Genomic DNA, 21,357 nt, shown 5'->3' on the forward strand with positions numbered 1-21,357 from the left:
GAATTGTGTTACCTTTTGAGCTGAGCCATTCAGGTGATAAAACATTTTAATTAAAGCAGCGCGGACCTTTTGCCTGCTTATACGATTCCAACAGAGGTTTAGTAATTGTCTCCTGTTTTGTCTACTTTTATGTTCCTCTTCCTACACTGGATTCCGATTTTGCAATGCACAGATTTTACCTCAAATTCTTTACTATGGAATAGGAAATTTGCATATTAATAGAAAAAAACTATATATGTATAACTAAATTAGATATAACTACATAGTACTATTATTATTCTGTGATATAACATCTACAAAACATTTATAATCTCTTATTGTAAATTATGTAAACAAAGAAGATACAAACTTGTATTACACCCATATTTGGTGATTGTTGTTTTTTAAGGTTGACCTACATGATTTTAATTTTTAATTTTAAACACCGGTTTTTGCATCCTTAATGATGTTTTTTTTTTAAGTTTGTTTAACTAAAACGAACTCTACTAAACTCTACGATTTTGTAGCACTGATTCTAAAGATTTAACGGAGATAAAGCATATTTACTGTATATTTTTTTTACTTTTAATAAGTGACTCTACAATTCGTGAACACTAAGAGTAATCTATTTAATCCTTCAGGTTAAGTATATCATTATATTATATGTATGATATATAGGTATAAGGAGCATTCTAAACCTACTTGACGTTGTCTTAAATCTACTCGTATCTCAGATAATACGAAGATAGAGAGCAAATAGAAATAAAGAAGCACTCTTTAGTTATTTATTAAAGCAGATTTACCTACATCAGACGAGTTTTCTATCTCCACTATCACCCACTATGATTAATGATTTTAGTGTAAAAACCCAAAGAGTTATTTCGTTCTATCCACAAAAGTTCGCATAACTTTTATAGAATTAGATTGTTTGTTCGTCTGAAGAACGGAACTAGAGCGTACGAAGTTACATAAGAGCGTTCTTGCGTGTTCGAACTTCAAAAGGCTCTTTTGTTCTAGCGGTTTGTATAAGAACATAATATAATAGGTACTAGCTTTCGGCCCGTGGTTACATCTCAAACTATCTTTTTACCAAAATTCATGGAAATCGATTCAATAGTTTAGGCGTGAAGAAGTGAAATACACAGAGACAAACCGACAGACTTATAGAGCATTTTCGCATTTATAAAATTACCTACAGGGTTTAGACATTTCTTATTTATTACTTACCTACATAAATATTAGTTCTGTGTAATTGCTCGTTCATATTTTGGATTAAAATAAAACAAAATTTAATTATTAATAATTATTTATTTGCGTGGTTTACACCTTCCATCAACAGTTGGTAGTGTAAAGTAAAAGTGGCTTAATTTTATTGTTGTAAATTCCGCTTACTCAGAATAGGTAAGGAAAATAAGTGTTTTACAATGTTTGTAACTTATCACTAAATAAAGGACACAAGAGGACCTGCAAAAATTTTTTACGAGTCCGTTACAAATTTAACCAGTTTGTGCATAAATAATTTGTATGCATAATGTTTCGTCTGAAACAAAATGAGTCACCTCCTCCACGAGTGTGGCTAATAATAATTAAAAGATAATACATTAATTATGTTTGAATGTTAGCTACGGTTATTTCAAAAATGTATCTAAGTAACCAAATTCCCTGGAAACAATATAACATTGTTAATATATATTATGTTGACTAAGGACTAGCTATAAAAATATGTAAATACATATAGCTGGTACAAGATGGTATGTTTATAATATCTTAATTAAAAAATAATAAATCTTAAAATAGTGCAGCGCGGTTTCTCTCGAAGACGAAAAAACGAGCTTATGGCTTAGACATTTTTTTTCTACAGCCTATTCTGCATTCCGAACCGGTGGTAAATCTACTCTACCTACTATGTTATGACTGTTCAAAGAAGTCTTTGAATTAATAAATGTTTGAGTTTGATTCAAAATGTTTTACCAAGTGTCATCAAAATCTGTTCAGTAATTTTTGCTTGAAAGAGTAACACACATTTTTCAACCCATTATTCCATCCATAATGACAAACTTTCATGGGTTTATTTTTAATAATATAAGATAAGCAGGATGATAGTTTTAGTTCACAAGCACGGTAGCTTAATTTATTTAAATAACTAGTTTCAACATGCATAAAACTAGAAATAAAAGGAATCGTGACTAACGCTTTAGCATACCTTTTATTGAACACAATATCATATTATTATTGTTAGATGTTCATGTATTGATGTCAGTGTTCATTGCGAAACTATTGCTCACGAAAGTAATCAATGTACAAGTTACAACACTTTGATTAACTGATAATATGAAGTAGTCTTTGCATATTAAAAATTATTGTAATTATTTGCTTACGTAATGCGATTTCGAGATGAACCAAACACCAACGTTTTGGTGGAAATCGTGCGTATTAGTTATGATGGTTTTATACCCAGTAACGAAATTGTAAAAAAAAAATGTAAAATATATGTACATTCTGCCCTATTCTTACTAGTATAGTATTATATTATACGCTCAGAATACAGAACATACGTATTCTGAGATTATACGTGTCCCTACAGTGAACCAAATTGGACGACGACGGTGACAATTTTCCGGTACTAATCAATACCAGAATTTAATGACAATATATATGTTGAAGTAGGAGGTGTAATATTATAAATTATTATGTATAGGCACCGAGTTTAGAAACTTAAGGGGCTCTCCCTCTATCTCTACAGGGTGGAAGGTTAAGATGGGGCATGAAGGGCAGGTACCTTAACCGTTGTAGCTACATGAAAACGTTCTTAGGAGACTATCCTTAAATTCTTGAGAAATTTGAATCTGCATTCACAGATATTTGAAAAAATATACGGTCAGCAAGGAAATCGGCAGTTTTCAAAAAAAATTTTTTTGATGCTAATCGATCCAGTTTCTCATGGGGATCAAAACACTCTAAAAGACCAACTGAGGTATGAGTACTAGAAAAGTCAGAAATCGCGAAAAACTATTTCCACACATTCACTAAGAAAATAAGTGATTCAACAAAAGATGCGCTAATAGAAAACTCCAAAGAGATTTTCAGGCTTCGAAATTTTTTGTTTCTGATTATTAACCCTTAATCGGCCATGACTTCAAACAAGTTTATTTTAATACATCAGTACGGGGTTATATCGAGATTAAACAGTAAAATATTAAAAAGTAAAATATTGGGTAGCTTATAGGTTTTTTTGGAGGTGGGATATTATTTCCCTATAACCATTAAAAGTTATGTTTTGTGGGAAATTATTTCCCTATATCCATGAACATACATGTGGGAAATAATCTCCCACTTTTGCCGCTTTTGCCCGCGTCTTTACTCGTCGATTTTAACTCAGGGACAAAAAATAAAAATGCATCATTAAATTTATTATTTATTGAATATGTATGAATTTTTAAATTACTTTTTACTCTACTCAACTTTTTACTTTTTATACCTACTTGGTATCCTTACAGGATAAAGGGAAATATATTCCTACTTGAAGATTTCATGCACGGCTACAGGGTATTAATTTCCCACCATTTTTTAAATTAGAAAAAATAACCCAAAGTAACAGCTTTCGCACGTTATTTTGTTTATATTTGATAAATAACACGTTCTTCTTTACGAATTATAAACAATTGCATATTTACAGGAATTTTTCTGGGCGTAGATCCAAAAACTATCTTGAATTTCGGGAAAAAACGGTCGTTTTAATGAACTTTTTACTTCGATTGTCTACTGACATTCACAGTTGAGGTTTAGAAAGAAGTGTTGCTAGAAAAAAATTAAAAGAACTATCTATCTTCAGGTGCGTTCCTTAAATTTTACCGTATCTTTAAAAATACAAAAAATAATAATTAATTTGTGGGCAATGCCGAGGTGGGAAAATAATATCCCCATGGCTTATTAAGGGTTAAAACACATACTGTGATACTGATAATAAGAAGAAACATTAATTTAATTAAACGGTTGTCAAAGAAAATAAAAAATAACAAATTAATAACAAAAAACAACATTTAAAGTGGTGATGGCCGCCCCGTAGCCCCGACTTGACACCTCTAGATTTTTTTATCTGGGGTTATGTAAAGAATGAAATTTATAAAAGATCATACAACAATGCTCAAGAACTAAAAGATTCACTTTCTGCAATACTTTACGGAATTCACCCAAATAAGTTGTCGGCTGCTACGCGCTCAGTAGTAAAACGAACAAACCTATGTTTACGTCAAAACGGTGACCACTTTGAGCATCTCATATCATAAGTTTTTTGTAAATTATTTCAGAAATTCTGGAATTATCACCACTTTAAATGTTGTTTTTTGTTATTATTTTGTTATTTTTTATTTTCTTTGACAACCGTTTAATTAAATTAATGTTTCTTCTTATTATCAGTATGTGTTTTAATAATCAGAAAAAAAAAATTTTGAATCCTGAAAATCTCTTTGGAGTTTTCTATTAGCGCATCTTTTGTTGAATCACTTATTTTCTTAGTGAATGTGTGGAAATAGTTTTTCGCGATTTCTGACTTTTCTAGTACTCATACCTCAGTTGGTCTTTTAGAGTGTTTTGATCCCCATGAGAAACTGGATCGATTGGCATCAAAAAAATTGTTTTTGAAAACTGCCGATTTCCTTGCTGACCGTACATTTTTTAAAAAATCTGTGAATGCAGATTAAAATTTCTCAAGAATTTAAGGATAGTCTCCTAAGAACGTTTTCATGTAGCTACAACGGTTAAGGTACCTGCCCTTCATGCCCCATCTTAACCTTCCACCACAGTATTACAATATTACTTCCACCCTGTATATTATTATTTTTTCTCTCGCTAGTAATGCCCATTGTCCACATCTTCACAACAGCTGTTTGCATCATATTTCTATCATTTCATATTATTATCGTAAAATAACGATAAAATACTCAATATAAATATATTTCATTGTATGTTGATAAGCCTGTTAGCTACGAGAAAGACAGGAAAGCATATATATAGGAAATACAGATCGACCTTAATAATATTATAATTCAGTATTATGAAGGACTGCATCTTAATAATAACGACCGTAAGCTTAGAATTAATATTCTAGATATATAATTTCACGATCCATACTAAATAAAACTTAAATTGAAAACATTAACTTACGACGGACGACGCCGTTGGCGCAGTGGTAAAGTAACTGCAACTGTGGCTTACTGTGGGACTAGGTCGATTTGTGTAATAATGTCCTATAATATTTATTATTTATTATTATTAACTAAAGAACCGGTTTTTGCCTAGAACTGTTGTTGATTTGTGGCAAATTAAAAAAAATGAAAATAATTTACTCTCATGGCCAAACTGAAGAAAAAAAAATAGATACTGACTACAAATTTACTATTTTCCCTATACAATTACATGTTTCAATTTTCTCTGTATTTTTTAATGTTGATCAAAATAAGCCGGTCGTTTTTTGCAAGACTAAAAAATAAGGCGTCTTTTGGGTCTAAAAAATAAGGCGGATTTTGGTCTGTTTATCTTTCTTCCCTATCGCAACGAAGCTATTCTATAAGATGATTTTTTGCCTAGAGATAGTTAAAACTTAAAAGGCTAGTGAGTGATATAACTTATTCTAATAGGAATATTCTTTGGGGACGCGGGTGAAACTAGGTGTAGCACTAACAGGCATGTTCCTGTATAAGTTATATTATATGTACTGTGTAAGTATCACATTCAATAATCATCAATAAAACAACCAAATTCATTATATAATTCATTTATTTAAATTGTATAGTATTCACATTGTCGCTACAAGTTTCAACACGTGAAACAGCAGCTTTAGATACAAAATGAGAACACAACGTTACAAAATAACTAGGGTATAAGAGAAATGCAGCGGTCGAACGAAAGCTATATAATAATAGTAACTAGACTTTTGCTATATGTAAATTGTGATATAGCAAATTTAACTTATAATTAATTAAATGTACTTGGCAGTAGCGATGCGAGACTTTCAACGAAATATTATTTTAATACTGATCAATGCCAAGATGGAGTCCGACTGTGGCGCCATCTGAGTGAACCATCCCGGTTAACCTTTACTTTCTCTAGAAGTGTTTGTACTTAACTAATCGGATATATTCTCGTATCGAAAGAGTTTATTGACGGCAGACATTCCCTACTCTAGACGTGAAGATTTATATCTAAGAGTTACAGAAAAAGAACTGTCAATGGCAAGAGTAGATCATTGGACGGAATACGCAAGCAGAGAGATGACAAGATGGTAGGTAAAAAGGTGTTTGAGTCGTAAATAATACCAACAAAAATCCAAACTTATCCGTTAACTGTAAGAAAATTAATTCATACAACAATTTACAACAATTATTTACAATTTTCAATATTCTACAGTGCAAACAAAACCTTGTTATTCGGACGAATCACTCTAGATGTCGCTGCAGTCTTGCCAATGTGTTTTCAAAAACTACCGTCATTTATTGATCGGCTACGAACCGCAATCAACCAGCATTCCAGTTAAAATAAGCTATAGTAATTGACTATATACCTTAAACCGCTATTTGGGTAAAAATAAACTAGAATCGCCACCTGTCTGTACTTAAACGAGTTAATTTGACCACTACAATCTATTGAGCATAATAAACGAAAGGCAGTCAAATTAAATGATAGCCGAAAAATGCTACGTTGAGTATAGTGTCACTGTCCATTTTAAAAATACGCGATTAATCATAAATTTCCAAAACAACTCCCATTAACCGCATATAATATTTACGAAAATTACCAATGATAGAAATTTAAAGTTATTTTTAAATCTAAATGATCACAGTACATTTTAATTTACTAGTAGATTAGAATTACCATTTATACACACATCCAATCAGTTAAACACTTTTATTTGGTTAATAGCTTCTTAAATGTTCTATTAAACGTAAAATAAATGTCTTCATACTGATTGTGCGTACTCATATTGCGTAATACTCGAAGGACCAAAATCATAAAAAATAATGACATAAATGCAAAATAAACTCCAATATGAAAACACTTTCCAAATTCCTTGACCACATTGTTTTATTCATTTTCAACACTGGTAATTTTCGCCTCACAAATTTTCGCATATACAAAATCACAATAATCATGTGCATTTCATTTATAAACTATTATTACTATGTAATCACATACATAATGAAAAAGAAATCGACTATAAACTAAACGAAAATAAAAATGCATTAATATTATACAGATAATAGGCCTTTGTAATTGGTACAATTATCGTAGGAAGACAAATTAAGCAATAAAAAAAATTATATTTTTGTCAAACATATTGCACGGGGGTGAAACACTTTTATTGATAAAAGATCTCGATATATCTGACACAATACGACGGCGGCATTGCAATTGAAAGAAAGTAACAACAGCCTACTGAATTCTGTCTATTGCTATCTATTATTATATCAATATTTGTAACGCCGTTCCGTCGTATTATGCATCTTTCATGCAATGAAATACAAAATAAGAAAAACCTGTTAAACATCACTTAATAATAATTGCACAAGTAAAGTCAACATAAAATCATTTATTGTTCATTTCACGTTTGTTCATGCATTGATATGTTTGACTGTACATTACAAAAGGAACATTTTGTTATGATAAATAAAATGCCGTTTATGTACTAGTTATATATCTGGTTTAAATTATTTCAAAACTATTTTTCAAAGGACAGTCTGCTTTCAGTAATAAATCCTTACATAATTATATCAACATAATATATGAATTATAATTTCAAAACAGTCTAAACCAGAACAGATAATATTTAACACATATATTTGATACACAATGGCCGATACAATTAAAATACTCGTCTACAATCCACTGTATACAACATTAAAATCACAACTATGCCTATTCACAAACAAAATCGCTTAGCTCCTTAACTAGAAGGCCTTGTATCTATCTACCCTTATATCCATTACGAATTCCAATAATAAGGTCACCGTTTCACTATGAAATACAGCGAAATACATCACTCGGATATAACTACAAGAAGTCGAGTTATAAAATTAAAATTAAAACATTTTTGATTCAGTAGAAAATTGTTTAGTCACACACATTAATAGTTCACTTAAACTAATGTTTCGAGGGATAATTTTTTTATTATATAAAAAGTAATCGCTTTATCGCACTCGAGTTAAATTTTAAATTCGGTTAAAATCTTGCGTATCATCGGTGCAAGATTCTAGGAATTCATTTGTACGTTAAGCGTGAAGCCGGGAAAAATTAAACTCTCGAAAGTTTTCAAGTCGTTCGGTTTGTTTAAAGAGTATCCTTAAACAGTGGTCGAGGTCCCTAACACTAAACCAGACTTAGCAGGCACTAACAACGACACAATGTCCTTATGTTACATGTATAATACATAGAAAACAGTAAAACACGATAGGTTACTCGCACAATTCCACTAAATTTTTTCGTATTTATTTACGTTTCATTTCGTAGTCTTTATTTTATTTATTGAGATCAATTTTGCCACTACGCACTAGATTCTTTTAAACGCACGCCGCCTAGCTAAAATGTCTCACGATCATTCTCCGCCATCGTTGCCACGGAACGTGAAGTCGCAAAATAGATTATTCTGAACCCAAAAAGGACAAAAGGTATAGCTATACTATATTTATCTTTTCTACTACGAGCAATGTAGTCAATTTTACAACTTCACGTTTCATATTACACAAGGAGTACACTATTAATAGGAACATGTAAATCAGTATACGTACAACGAGCACAATATCACGCAGCCATCGAATCGAATGAGACAAAAATAAAGCATTGTGTATTTACTATTTACCTACAATATTTATATATCATTCGACCGATGTGTTGCGCGGACACAATTCAATTCGTTACAGCTTAAAATGAACATTACACGAGTATTAAACGATACAAAAGGTCACTACATAGAGTAGTTTATTTTAAAGAGAATAAAAACAAAAACGCGGCAACGGTGACATAGAAAAGCGCGCGTATTCCAAACTTCACTAGCACAGATCACTATCACTGTCCGGGCCGCTAGATGGCGCTGTTCTCAACGCGGGCACGTTGTTTAGTTCGCATACTCGCCGCTAGATGGCGCTGTTCTCAACGCGGGCACGTTGTTTAGTTCGCATACTCGCCGCTAGATGGCGCTGTTCTCAACGTGGGCACGTTGTTTAGTTCGCACACTCGCTACTAGATGGCGCTGAGACCAGCATGTGGCAGGTGGCGCATCACACGAGGTGGTCGCGCTCGTCGAGCGACGCGTCGGAGTCGCGCTCGGCGCGCAGCTCGCGCTCGAGGTCGAGGCTGCGCCGCTCGAGGTCGAGCCGCGCGGGCCCGCCCGCCGTCCGCCGCGGCGCCTCTAGCGACGACACCTGAAACACACCAACTGTTATCAGTCGGTCAGCTGCCGTCGGCTCGTGCGGTGCGATCACATAGATGAAACTGGACTAATTCGATTCGTGTAGTTTGGTCTAAACATCAGCGGCCGTATCTCTTATTACCAGTCAGTTTACGCCGTAAATTGAACTGACTGGCAAATTCATATAATACCATAATCACGGTGTAATCTGTCTGAAAAGATAGACTTTCTTGTATTAAGCCCCATCGTACACAAGCTAGGAATTAGCCAGTGGGTTTGAAACGCAGCTGTTGAGCTTGATGGCTCATTTATTTATTAAATTATGAGGTTAGCCAAGGCTCACTTTGAATTGAATTAATCCAGTTCAGAAAAATGAGGGAAAAGCAGACACATAACAGACAATACTGGGAGAAAAAGAGTGTGGGGGGATCTAAGTAATATCAAAAACTTTGTGCTTAATAACTAGTATAAGAAAAAAGGTTTTCATGCTCTCAGTAACACACACACCATTTAACATTCCAGAAATTTTATAGATCGAAAGTAATTGGAAGAATTCAGAAAAAATACAATTTCTTTATAAAGACAACATACCTCATCATCCTCTTTTACTCGATTAATATCATATTTATCATGAATTATGTAGGACATTAAAAAGTTACACATTATTTAACTGTAATTTTTCATATAATATACAATATGATTAAATTATGCTCCATTATAAATAAAGATATGATATACTTAACCTAATAATTGTGTATATTATAAGTATTATTATTTAAAACAGTGTACATGTTTACCCCAGTAAATGCAACTAACTTATACAGTATACATGTGTACATTCTTCTTTCAAGACATTTAATTCAGCGTTGTTGCAAATTGTGACTTATTAAAATAAAATTGTACCCAAATACAACAAGGATCTTTTATAGTATATGTTATGAATTGAATGAGCTGCGTGCATACGTGTGCACGTGTAAGCGTGTGTGGAGAAGTCCATTCGTGTATATACGTGCTTTTGTGTGTATGTAAATGTGCGTGTGTTTTGTGCCTTGATGTTAATGTATATGTCCGTTTGCGCGTGTAATGTGTTTATGTTTGTTTGTGTGCACGTCCGTATGTACATATCTTTGTCCGTGTGCGTGTGCGTGTACAATGTACATGTGTATAGCTGTCTCACCTTCGCCAGGCGGCGCGCGGACGGCGGGCGCTAGGAGGGCGCGGGCAGGTGCGGCAGCTTGCCCGGCGCCCAGTAGCGGCCGGCGCCCCCCGCCCCCGCGCCCCCGCTCACCGCGCCCACGCTGCCCACCACGCTGCCGCTCTCCTCTGATAGCGCCGCTTGCAGTTTCGCTTCTGGAAATTATGAAAACATATTTCAGCTTACCTGTGCTGCTTATTGTATAGAAAAACAAGTTTCGGCAAAAAGTTAATGATCCGTTTGTTACGTTTTCATAACTAGAGAGACGAGGCAAGCAGTTAATTATTGTTCCTTGTTTTCCTAAATACGAAAATTCAATCAGATTCATCCACGAGAACGGATCACTGTTAAAAATACTGTTGTATGCCGCCACCCGCGCCAGCCGCACTGTCGGTACAAATTTGCTCAACACTACACGCAGACACGAGGGTATACAGGGTGACTGGTAAGACGTCAGACGCATTTTGACAGGAGCTTCTTCTCATGAAACTGAACAACTTTTGTTCTACAACTTTGCTGAATTCGTAGAAAAAAATTTGGACTTTGTATGGAATTCGGTCAGCTGATTAGCGAAGTTTCCTTACAAAGTCCAATTTTTTTTTTACGAATTCAGCAAAGTTGTAGAACAAAAGTTGTTCAGTTTCATGAACTCCTCCTGTCTAAATTCGTCTAACGTCTTACCTTTCACCTGGTATAACATTATATTATGTATTCGCATACTCACTGGCGACTTGCGACGCGTTGAAAGTGACGGGCGTGCGCGCGAGCGGCGTGCGCAGCGACCCGCCGCGCGCGCCCCCCGCGCCCGCGCCCGCGCCCGCGCAGCTACCGCTACTCGACTGCGCAACACACACACTTCATAAACACACGTCACATTGACTACTTCCTTATTGGGGTTCTTTTTCACCAGAGATGCGAGATGTGTAGCGAGGGATGTGTTTGTAAAAAGACAATAATATCGCTCCATTTAGCTTTCTCGGTCAGCACAGGTAAATTAAGCGATACTATTGGTTCTTTAAAAAGACATTCCTAAATTCAAATTCAAATTCAAATTCAAATTATATTTATTTGCAAGAATGTAGTTACAAATTATAGATGTTTGAATTATGTACAATATTATGTGGCTATTGGCTAATACATTCTACCCATTGATTGGGTGTGCAAATATTGAAAAAGAAAGTTGATTAGTCTAATTATTTAAATGTATACATAATTCACTTTTCACAATTACGCGAACGCACTACTATTAACACGACGACACTAGCTACACATCCTCGCACATCTCTGGTGGAAACGCGGCCTTATTTATTACTTATTTTAGGCTCGATCTACATCCATATACAGCCATTGGCGTATTAAAAACAACGACGCAAAACTCTGCCTACGCGTCTATAAAGCAGAGTTTTCTAATGAATGCGTGCAGTAGACTTTAAACATTACTCCGAGGAAATAAGGTTCCAATTTGAAATAATGTTTTATACATTGTGGCTCGGACATTTTTTTTAATCTTTTAGGAGGCGGTTGTGAGTAGTTGCTTATTGTACGTCAATGTTTACAGCAGAAAACAGCGCACATTTAGTAGAAATAGGCTTCACGTACACTAGGATACGCGAGAATATCTGTGAAGTGTGTATGTGAAACGCGAATTATGAAACTATTTCTATGCAATTTTAAAGCCTAATCCACATTACAAATCGCTATGTTTATTTAGGATCATTTCTGAACGAAATAATATTTTTTTTATTATTCCATAGTTTTATTTCTTTTTATTTTTATTTAAAACAGAACCTTTAAGGATATATTCGCATTCACAAGCAACTGTGCGCGAAGCCTACTTTTTACTCTGTGTGCGCTGTCATCTGCTTTAATTGCACTGTTGCACGGGAAATTACACACAGAAACCGAATCAATATAATTATACTAAAATATATTAATTTGGAGATTACTTCATATGTTATTAATATAATTTATAGAAATAACATAAGAAGTAAAATCTCGAATATTGTGTCTTATAGAGATACCTATATAAACATTAATATCCTTAAAGAAATAAAATTTGATAGGCCACAGCACATCAAATCTATTTGGCATTACATAATAACTAACTCTAATCTAATACGCTGACAAATTTTCTAAAATAAATATAAACCTTTAATCATATAAAACAATATAAAAACAAATTCTTTTGTAAAAAGAAAAGATAAATGCCACATAAAATAAAGAAAATAAAACATAAAATGGTCAATTTGTGGATTAAAATTAAACCAAAATTGCGACAGTACCACAAATTTTGCATTTTACAAAATAAATCAACAAAAAATAAAACCATAGCCAGGGCGTTGCTAACTTTGAGGGATATAAGTAATTACATATTTAATGCAGTTAAAATTATTTATTAAATTTTGAGCGATATTATTACATATTTAAAAGGCAGTTAAAATTATTTAATTCTCTGAAGATATAATTTAATAGATTACTCAATTTTAAAAGCATATAGGTTTAAAATACGACTTTTCTCACCTTTTAAATAATATATTTTTAAAGAAATTAAAATTAAAGTGTAGCACACAGTGTTGTTGTATTGCATCAAGCCAAAGTGTAACTACGGCAAATCAAATTTAGGCACTAAATATCACACTTTACACACATATTGCTTTTACTTGGTAATTGGTATATCTTGATATATATATGAAGCTGAGGAATAATCTACTTTAAACTTATTCTATATAATATTAGCGTCGAAACAATTCTTTTTATTTTAAACAGAAAACTAGCCGATACTTCTATTGCTGTTATACAGAACTTTCGTACTTTTTCTATACAAAACAATTCGGTTAATATTTCGTATAATTAAATATAGTTGAAGGAATTAAAAAAAAGTCCTATCTAGTTATTAATTAGTTACAAAGGTTTTGTACACAATATAACACATAACATGACATAACATAAAACGTATTATCCTAACCTATTAATATCGCACATATTGCCTCCATACGTTCTTACAGCAATCCTACACAAAGCCCAAATTGTCACCTACAATCGCGAAACAAAACGCAATTTATAACCCGACCAACCTACCTAAACATAAAAAAATCCCTCCAAACTCCCAAACACAATCTATAACCCAACCAATCTACCTAAACCTAACCTCAAAATCGCTCTCAAATCCTAACCTATAACCCGACCAAATCTAAGTGTACCGTACACCCTGGCCACGGCAAGCGAAACCGAAACAAACCTATTTGTCAGCGCACGCGGTCTGCGCCGCGCGGCGGTGGCCCATACTAACGTGGTTCGGCTCGTCGTCGTGCGGCGGCCGCGGCAGCCGGCGGCGCAGCCACGCGTGCCGCAGCGCCTGCGCGGGCGTCAGCCGCTTCTCCGGCTCCCACTCGAGGCATCTGCAACGTTACCATTTATATCTATTACTATATGATATTTAGTATTTACTTATTTATACAGGGTGTCCCACTGTTGGTATACTAAGCTCAAAGGAGGTTAGTTTTGCATACGCTGAGTACGTAAAAAATACTTATAAAATTCCAGATGCAGTTTTATTTTCAAACAGAAGAATTCTTAAAACTCTATGTGTACACTCATAACAAACAACCCGCCCAGCTTTTTTTACCAGCACGTGACCTATCGTTTAAGTCAAGATTATGTTTTCATAGACAAAATGCTCACATTAGCGAAGCGGTATATGCCAGCTGCGCGAAGCTAGAGAAGAAAACATGGATTACCAGGAAAAATTTAGCAAAATTGTTTAGATGTTATTTTGTTGTTTAAGTATTTTTTACGTGATCAATGTATGCTAAACTACAAGTCCCTTCGAGCTTAGTATACCAATAGTGCGATACCCTGTATAGCAATCAAATTCAAATGCTTAATAAAAATTACTGCATGATAACGTCGACAATCGTAGGTAGTAGTAGGTAGGTAGGTAAGCTGCCATATTAAACACACGTACCGATCATCGTCATTATCAGACAGAAAATGACATTATAGACTACAGGCCCGTGTTGAAAAAATTATGGGTCATTTGACCCACCAGGTGACCTATCTAGAACGATATAAGAGCATAAAATAATAAAATTCAGCACTATGACGTCACTTGTAAGCTGTCCACCTGAGTGCAGATGAGAATTCGAAGGTTCAGGTAGAGATTTTCTCCCCTTGTCTCCATGATTTTTGTACGGCGTTGCGGAATAATTGATTAAAAGTAGTATAGAAATAGTATGACACAGATGCCGTACAAAATCAAATGACCAAATTTACCCCGGCAACTGTCGAAAAATAAAAATAAATTCCGACTTTGTGGACCACCATTTTTGTACGGCATCTGTGTCATACTATTTCTATACTGCTTTTAAGCCATTATTCCGCAACGCCGTACAAAAATCATGGAGACAAGGGGAGAAAATCTCTACCTGAACTTTCGAATTCTCATCTGCACTCAGGTGGACAGCTTACGAGTGACGTCATAGTGCTGAATCTTATTATTTTATGCTCTTATATCATTCTAGATAGGTCAGGTGGTGGGTCAAATGACCCATAATTTTTTCAACATGGGCCTGTAGTCTATTAAAGTTGTGTAAATGTGATGAATAAGAAATGAGCAGTAGATGAACAGCCATACAAATAGATGAATTATTATAATGTACCTGGCACGTGTAGTATAATAGTACAAACAAACACATTTTTAACACGCTTTTATTAGCTCAAACTATATGTTGAAATGATATGATATGTGTTTGTAATAAACATATTATATTCTACCAAAGTTCAACAGCCCTCAGGAAGGCTGTAATCCAACAGGACAAACACATAGTATATTATGAAACACGCATAAAATATAAATTCAAACATACCTCCTAATAAAATCAATGAAGTATTTATCCTGGCAGCCCTTCAGGGCTGTGACGAAGCTCTTAGAGCCCGGCAGGCCTCGCGGCTTGCCTCTCCTTGACATTCCTGAAATTATAAATTGTTGTATTAATTACTACGATATTTAACATGATATTGTTGTTGTTATTCTACTGTAATGCATATAAAACAAAGTACCTAACATATATGCAAGATTAATCTATATGAAAGTTAAAAATGCACCCCATTGTGCACAATAAATTTTTGAAACCTAATGTATACTTAAACACTTAGATTACTTAAACTTTCAGTTAAATATCACAAATCAAAAACTTGTATATCTAGCAAACTAACTCCCAGTAAATACAACCACAGATTCAGGAATCATAAATCTCACTGCACAATAAGTACTTAACCCTCAATATATTACGTAGCGCTATCATATTCGCAAAGATCATCAATTCTAAATATCAACTGCATTAAACCAAATGCCACTCGACGGACACATCTAGCGAATCATACTGGCGTCTTAATTGCGCCGGGTATATTAATTCGTGACTACTGAGCACGAACATCTCGATACACTCTTCCTATATCTGCTAATCAACGTGACATAAAAGGACAGAACTCATTCTGTATTGAGAAATCGAAGAATACATTTTAATCGCTGAATGACTCAATATAGTGTGTTATTAAGATATGCTTTTTGTAGATGTAAGAACATATTTTATTTGTTTTGGCTAGTTTTAATAGCCCGGTGTGTATCAGCTAGTTCGATAATAATTAATGAATTCTGTTTTAAACTTGAAAGCTAAACAAACAGTAAAACAAAAGCTGAAACTCTAAACCGAAACCCTATGTAACTTCACAAAAAATAAAACCTCTTTAAACACCGGCCATTTAAAGCAATCCCATCTAATTTCCACAAATAATCGCTACGCTTTCTACATAATGGCCACCCTTGAACTTTTAAAACGAAACAAAGAAACCAGACACCGAACTAATTAATCTACTTCATACGCGGGCTTACAGCTTACTGTACGAACGAACGCACTCGAGACGAAATCCAACACGAAATAAACATTATAGGATTACTTAAAACATTACGCATTATATTTGGCACATTTCCAGATATGTATATCAAAACGTTATGTTTACATTGAATTAACCGAATGTTAGATTAAGAAAGCATCGCTTGTGACATTTTCTCTAATATTCATAAATCAAGCAAGTTGGGGCCAAAAAAGGGAATTTGGGATGAAAGATTAGCTACATCAAGTAATGAGTATGAAGAAATTGGAAAAGAAGCCGATGTATGAAATTAAAGGTCTACAAAAACAATGAAGAAATAAGCTTAAGATAAATTTATGAGTGATATAATGTTAAGTGATGACTAGGTGAAGTTAGGTTACTATCTTCATCTGAATCGCAAATGCCCCAATTACATAAAAAATGGTTTCCTCGAAGGCCTAATATTAGATCCTTGAGCTTTGTCAGATTGTCTCAGTTTCAGGGATCAAATAATAGTGGTCAAGACAAAATATAATGAATAATCAAAAGACTTGGCCAGCGCCCAGCATTTCCAAACACCAAAGATCAAACAAAAACATACCACTAATGAAACAAAGAGTCTTGTACGCGATTTAACGATTTAAGTGTACGAAGGAGCTAATTTATTACTTGTAGACAAGTTTGTTGAAATCATTACAACTATTGGAGCGAACGTTTTATGTATTTTTAATAGTGCTATCATAGAATCAAAGAATATGAAGATTGGTGTGTGGCTATTAACAGTTTTTAACAACTAATGATTTTAAAGTTAACCTTGCTGAGAGTGTTGATTTCACAACTCTGACAACAAATACTATAGATAATATATTTTGATGAGGTCGACCGAACACTTAAAAAAGGTCGACATTCTATTGTTAGATCGTTAATGAAAGTTTAACTAGTTAAAATTATTTATAGTTTTTATCTTCGAAACAAAAGCTCCATTCGTTTTAAAGGTAAACCACAATTTAAACGAAGTCTTGACTCTTGATAAAACATTAGCTCTTCTTACATACTTAATTTTATGTCTGAAAAATAACAAATATAAGACGCTCAATACATATAATTTGGGAAACAACACTTGATAGAAATTAGAATTCGTTATTACCTATCTAACGAGCCAAATACAGCTTATACACTTACAAAATAATTTCAAGTCAATAACTAACTATCTTATAATAGAAGGATGTGCACCATTATAAGCATTCCTAGATTGCAGTACCAATTTACTAGACATCAACTGCGTTTACAACCAGAGTCATTTTCATCATTGTTCACTTGTCACTTGCAATATAAAGCAATATACCAAAATATTCGGACAATAACGTTATTCATATCCAGCGACCGCTATAAATCATTAAGTTAAACGACCATTTCAACTGTTATAACCATTTAATGCACTAATAATTCACTTGCATCGACCAATCAACGCGACAAAGGGCTTGTTTTATGCAAAGCATTATGCGTAAATTGGTCCGTATTTTATAAAACGTCTACTAAAATGTAAGGATTATAATTAACTGAAGTTGTATTTAGATGCTAAATTATTGCTAAAACATTTTCAAATTCATATAAGAATTACAATTTTCTCTTCCTACACCAAAATTGTCATTCAAAACCATTGAATTCTTCATACCAAATATACATACATATTCAAAGATCAGTTATCCAGCACATTAACCTTTACCGAATCACACAACTAAAAAAACACCAACAAACGAGTTAGGAATTCGCCAGGAATCTCGTCTATCTGGCGAGTCACCAACACAGACAAGGGTGTGTCATGAGACAGTCGCGTCAAAACATTCGCGTACCGATCTTGGCCTGCGTGATTCAGATGCACCCGTGACGTCAGCAACTTTTATCCCGATGATAGTTATCATATAAATAGATATGCCGTAACACAAAATGAAGTGAGAATAGCGGAAGCAGCATTTTAAACTGATTCAGATTTATTGTACCAGGAAGAGGTTAGATCACAGGCGTTTTGGTCGTCCCGTGTAATTAAGATGCATGGTTCAACTTTATTTTCACGACACTCCTTTATGACTATTTTGAGTTATTAGCAGATAATGAGGCACTGTTTTGGTTTAACTTATAATATCTACTCGTATGAAGCATTTTGATTTTAAACTGTGAATCATCACAGAAGATTTAAAGTACATCATCCCTGATGTCCATATCTAACCCCTTATTGATGTTCTGTCCCTTAACATTTCAAAAGTAATGTCTAGGTTTATCTATTCCAAGCTTAATGTCTTTCTCAAACTCTATATTTTATAGCCTTCCTATCTTGAATACTAATGCATTAAAATCAAAAAACCTAAAAGTTTAACACCAAGAACATATCCTTACCTCCACTTAGCACCGTGGTACCATCAGGCAGTGTGGTGGCGGTGCAGTACCGCGGCAGGCCCTTACTGCTGATGAAGTTCTTCGACCGTTTGCCCTGCTCGATCAGCCTCTGCGGCGGCATGCCGAGCAGCTCGATGATGCACGCCATCTGGTCCGCTTCATCTTCTCCTGGTAGGAGTGGGAACCCTGGAATTTTAAAGGTCAAAAATTATATCCCATATATCATACAAATTATATACAACAAAAGGACATTACATGAAGACAATTCCCCTGTGATTAATGTAGACACTTTACCGGCTGTACCAGCATGCTCAGAAGATATTGTGAAGCATTTATATGGAAAAATTATGGAACAATTATAAAGCTGCTTCGCGAAATGTTATTTTTACAAAGTAATAACGATACCAGACTCATGCATTTGTATGCCAATATCCTGTAATTTTCCATTGTTTATTTAACTCTAGCGAACAATGTTCTTAGAGATACATATACAAATTTATTAGCATTAGGGAAAAAGAGCATGTGTATTGTGTTATGTGTACCAACTTTTATTACCAGAAATTCTTTCTTCTGACACGGCTTCTAACAACTTATATTGCGAGAATATTCGCGTTTTGTATTTTCTTTAAAATTTTCCTCAAAAATCAGAAGATCGATGAACTTGTTTCCAACTAAATGGAAATTAAAAGACAGTTCGAAGCGTGTAGTTATTATTTAGAGATTTCTTTATTATTACATCGGAGGTGATGTGTATTTTGATTTCATTTGTATAATTTACAAGCTGAGATTTCAAAGGATTGAGTTGGATTCCTGTAGCCATGTTCTTTCGAGATCTCAATTGAACATCACTCCAAGAACAGTAATGGATAGTATTCATCATCTATCATGATGTTTATAAGTTAGCGATCAATTAATTCATGGTTTAACCAAGACGTTCATTTCAACATTGATTAGAAAAGGTCTCATGATTCATTACAATAAACATATTCTCTGACTAAAAAATATATAACTATAGATTCCCACATGATTCTATGTTACAAAAGATTGTCTGTAACACTGATTTTCAGTGACAACGTTAACATACAACTCTTGACTTAAACAACAATTATCAATGTCTTCATCTGACCAAGTTATAGTGTACCTGTAAGCAGCTCCGCCAGTATGCAGCCGAGGGACCACATGTCTATGGGCATGCCGTACTTGGCGCCCATCATCACCTCGGGTGCGCGGTAGAACCGCGACTGTATGTATGTATACACGCGCTGGTGCTCGTAGCACGAGCTGCCGAAGTCTATCACCTGGAAAGAGAGGATCTGGTTATATTTGGGTATCTATAAGACATATGTTTCTGTATGGATAAGATCTGGCTCCTGGATCTGGTTACGTTTCTACATTGGGTACATAACTGCGGTTATGGGGACGTATCTAAAAGGCATAATATGTGCCTACTAGCATTAGGTACACAACTTAAGATATAGAGTAGACCAGAAAAAAATGGTTTCGTGATAGAAGAAATTTAGGCCAATAAAGCTTTGAGAATTTTCTTAAACATATACCTATATTCAGTAAACATAGTAATTAAAACAGCATTTATAAACATTAGTGCTACAAGGAAGTGTTATAAATATTTAATTTTTACCTGCGAGTTATAATAATTGCGGTCTAATTAAACAATTACTGAAATTCCTGACATTACCTAAATGTCGTCCTTAAGCTACATAAACAATTAAGTTATTTAAAATTTTACACAAACTGTGTACAAAAACTAACCTTTTTCTACATAGTACTTGCACTTAGCAAATTAGACAAAAATTTAGGTTCAGCGGAAACGCGCCGCCTTCGCAAGATAAGTAACCGATACCGAACTGGTCCTAGAATTTATTATATCTCAAGCGAAGGTACAGGCGCAGGAAAGCGTGGGCTCGATACAATTGTAACAGCCGGATCGGCCTAAGCAATCTTTATTTATACCGATATTATTCCACGAATCAAATCGAGCGCAAAAGGTGAAGATGTAAATCCTATTGATTATTTTCCGATACTGTTTACGTTTCTCGATTAAAAACATTTCGCGTTCCATTAGTATCGTTTTAACATTGAAGTTTACGATTCAGATGAAATCGTGATCGCGTGCTGTTTTAGAGGTATCAAAACGTATTCGACACAATGTGTGAAAGAACAAGGAAAATATTTGGAGGTCGACGCACCGGGCTATTGGCTTCCGGTATCTATTATCAGGTACTATTCCTTTTACTTTCGGTCAAGACCAAAGTCAAAATACAGGCAACCGTAAGTAAAATTACTCATAATAAATGAAGTCTTCTTGTAAGTTGGCCAAGTTTGTTATTTTTCGTGTTACGACGTAATTTTATAGTGTACCTACCTACTTACACATGAGTCAGAAGATTTATTTCTAGTTTGGGTTTCACTAACATTCTAGGATGAATTATTAATTTTATTACGCTGCAATTCTAGTGTGGGTATTTCTGTAAATTGCAACAAGTTAGTTTAATTTCGA

The 21,357-nt window shown here is 34.3% G+C and overlaps 1 protein-coding gene across 2 annotated transcripts in view; it reads right to left on the reverse strand.

Annotated features, from left to right (window-relative positions):
• Window positions 1-5,736: 5,736 nt before the first annotated feature.
• Window positions 5,737-21,357, reverse strand: part of Dyrk3 (Dual-specificity tyrosine phosphorylation-regulated kinase 3) — a 136,052-nt gene continuing 120,431 nt past the window's right edge. The window contains exons 2-8 of one of the 2 annotated variants that reach the window (XM_090115705.1): window positions 19,981-20,137; window positions 18,840-19,025; window positions 15,440-15,542; window positions 13,864-13,972; window positions 11,299-11,413; window positions 10,557-10,729; window positions 5,737-9,392 (exon numbers count right to left, since the gene is read on the reverse strand). In XM_090115705.1, coding sequence (XP_089971831.1) covers window positions 10,587-10,729; window positions 11,299-11,413; window positions 13,864-13,972; window positions 15,440-15,542; window positions 18,840-19,025; window positions 19,981-20,137 — 813 coding nt within the window. In that variant the 3' untranslated portion in view covers window positions 5,737-9,392; window positions 10,557-10,586. Of the gene's footprint in view, window positions 9,393-10,556; window positions 10,730-11,298; window positions 11,414-13,812; window positions 13,973-15,439; window positions 15,543-18,839; window positions 19,026-19,980; window positions 20,138-21,357 lie in introns of those variants that run through there. The other variant, XM_090115704.1, reaches the window with a different exon arrangement.

This window comes from Colias eurytheme, chromosome 24 (assembly GCF_061535395.1).
Source record: "Colias eurytheme isolate Ceu_HAF_F1 chromosome 24, ilColEury1 Martin Lab GWU primary, whole genome shotgun sequence".
Lineage (NCBI taxonomy): Eukaryota > Metazoa > Arthropoda > Insecta > Lepidoptera > Pieridae > Colias > Colias eurytheme.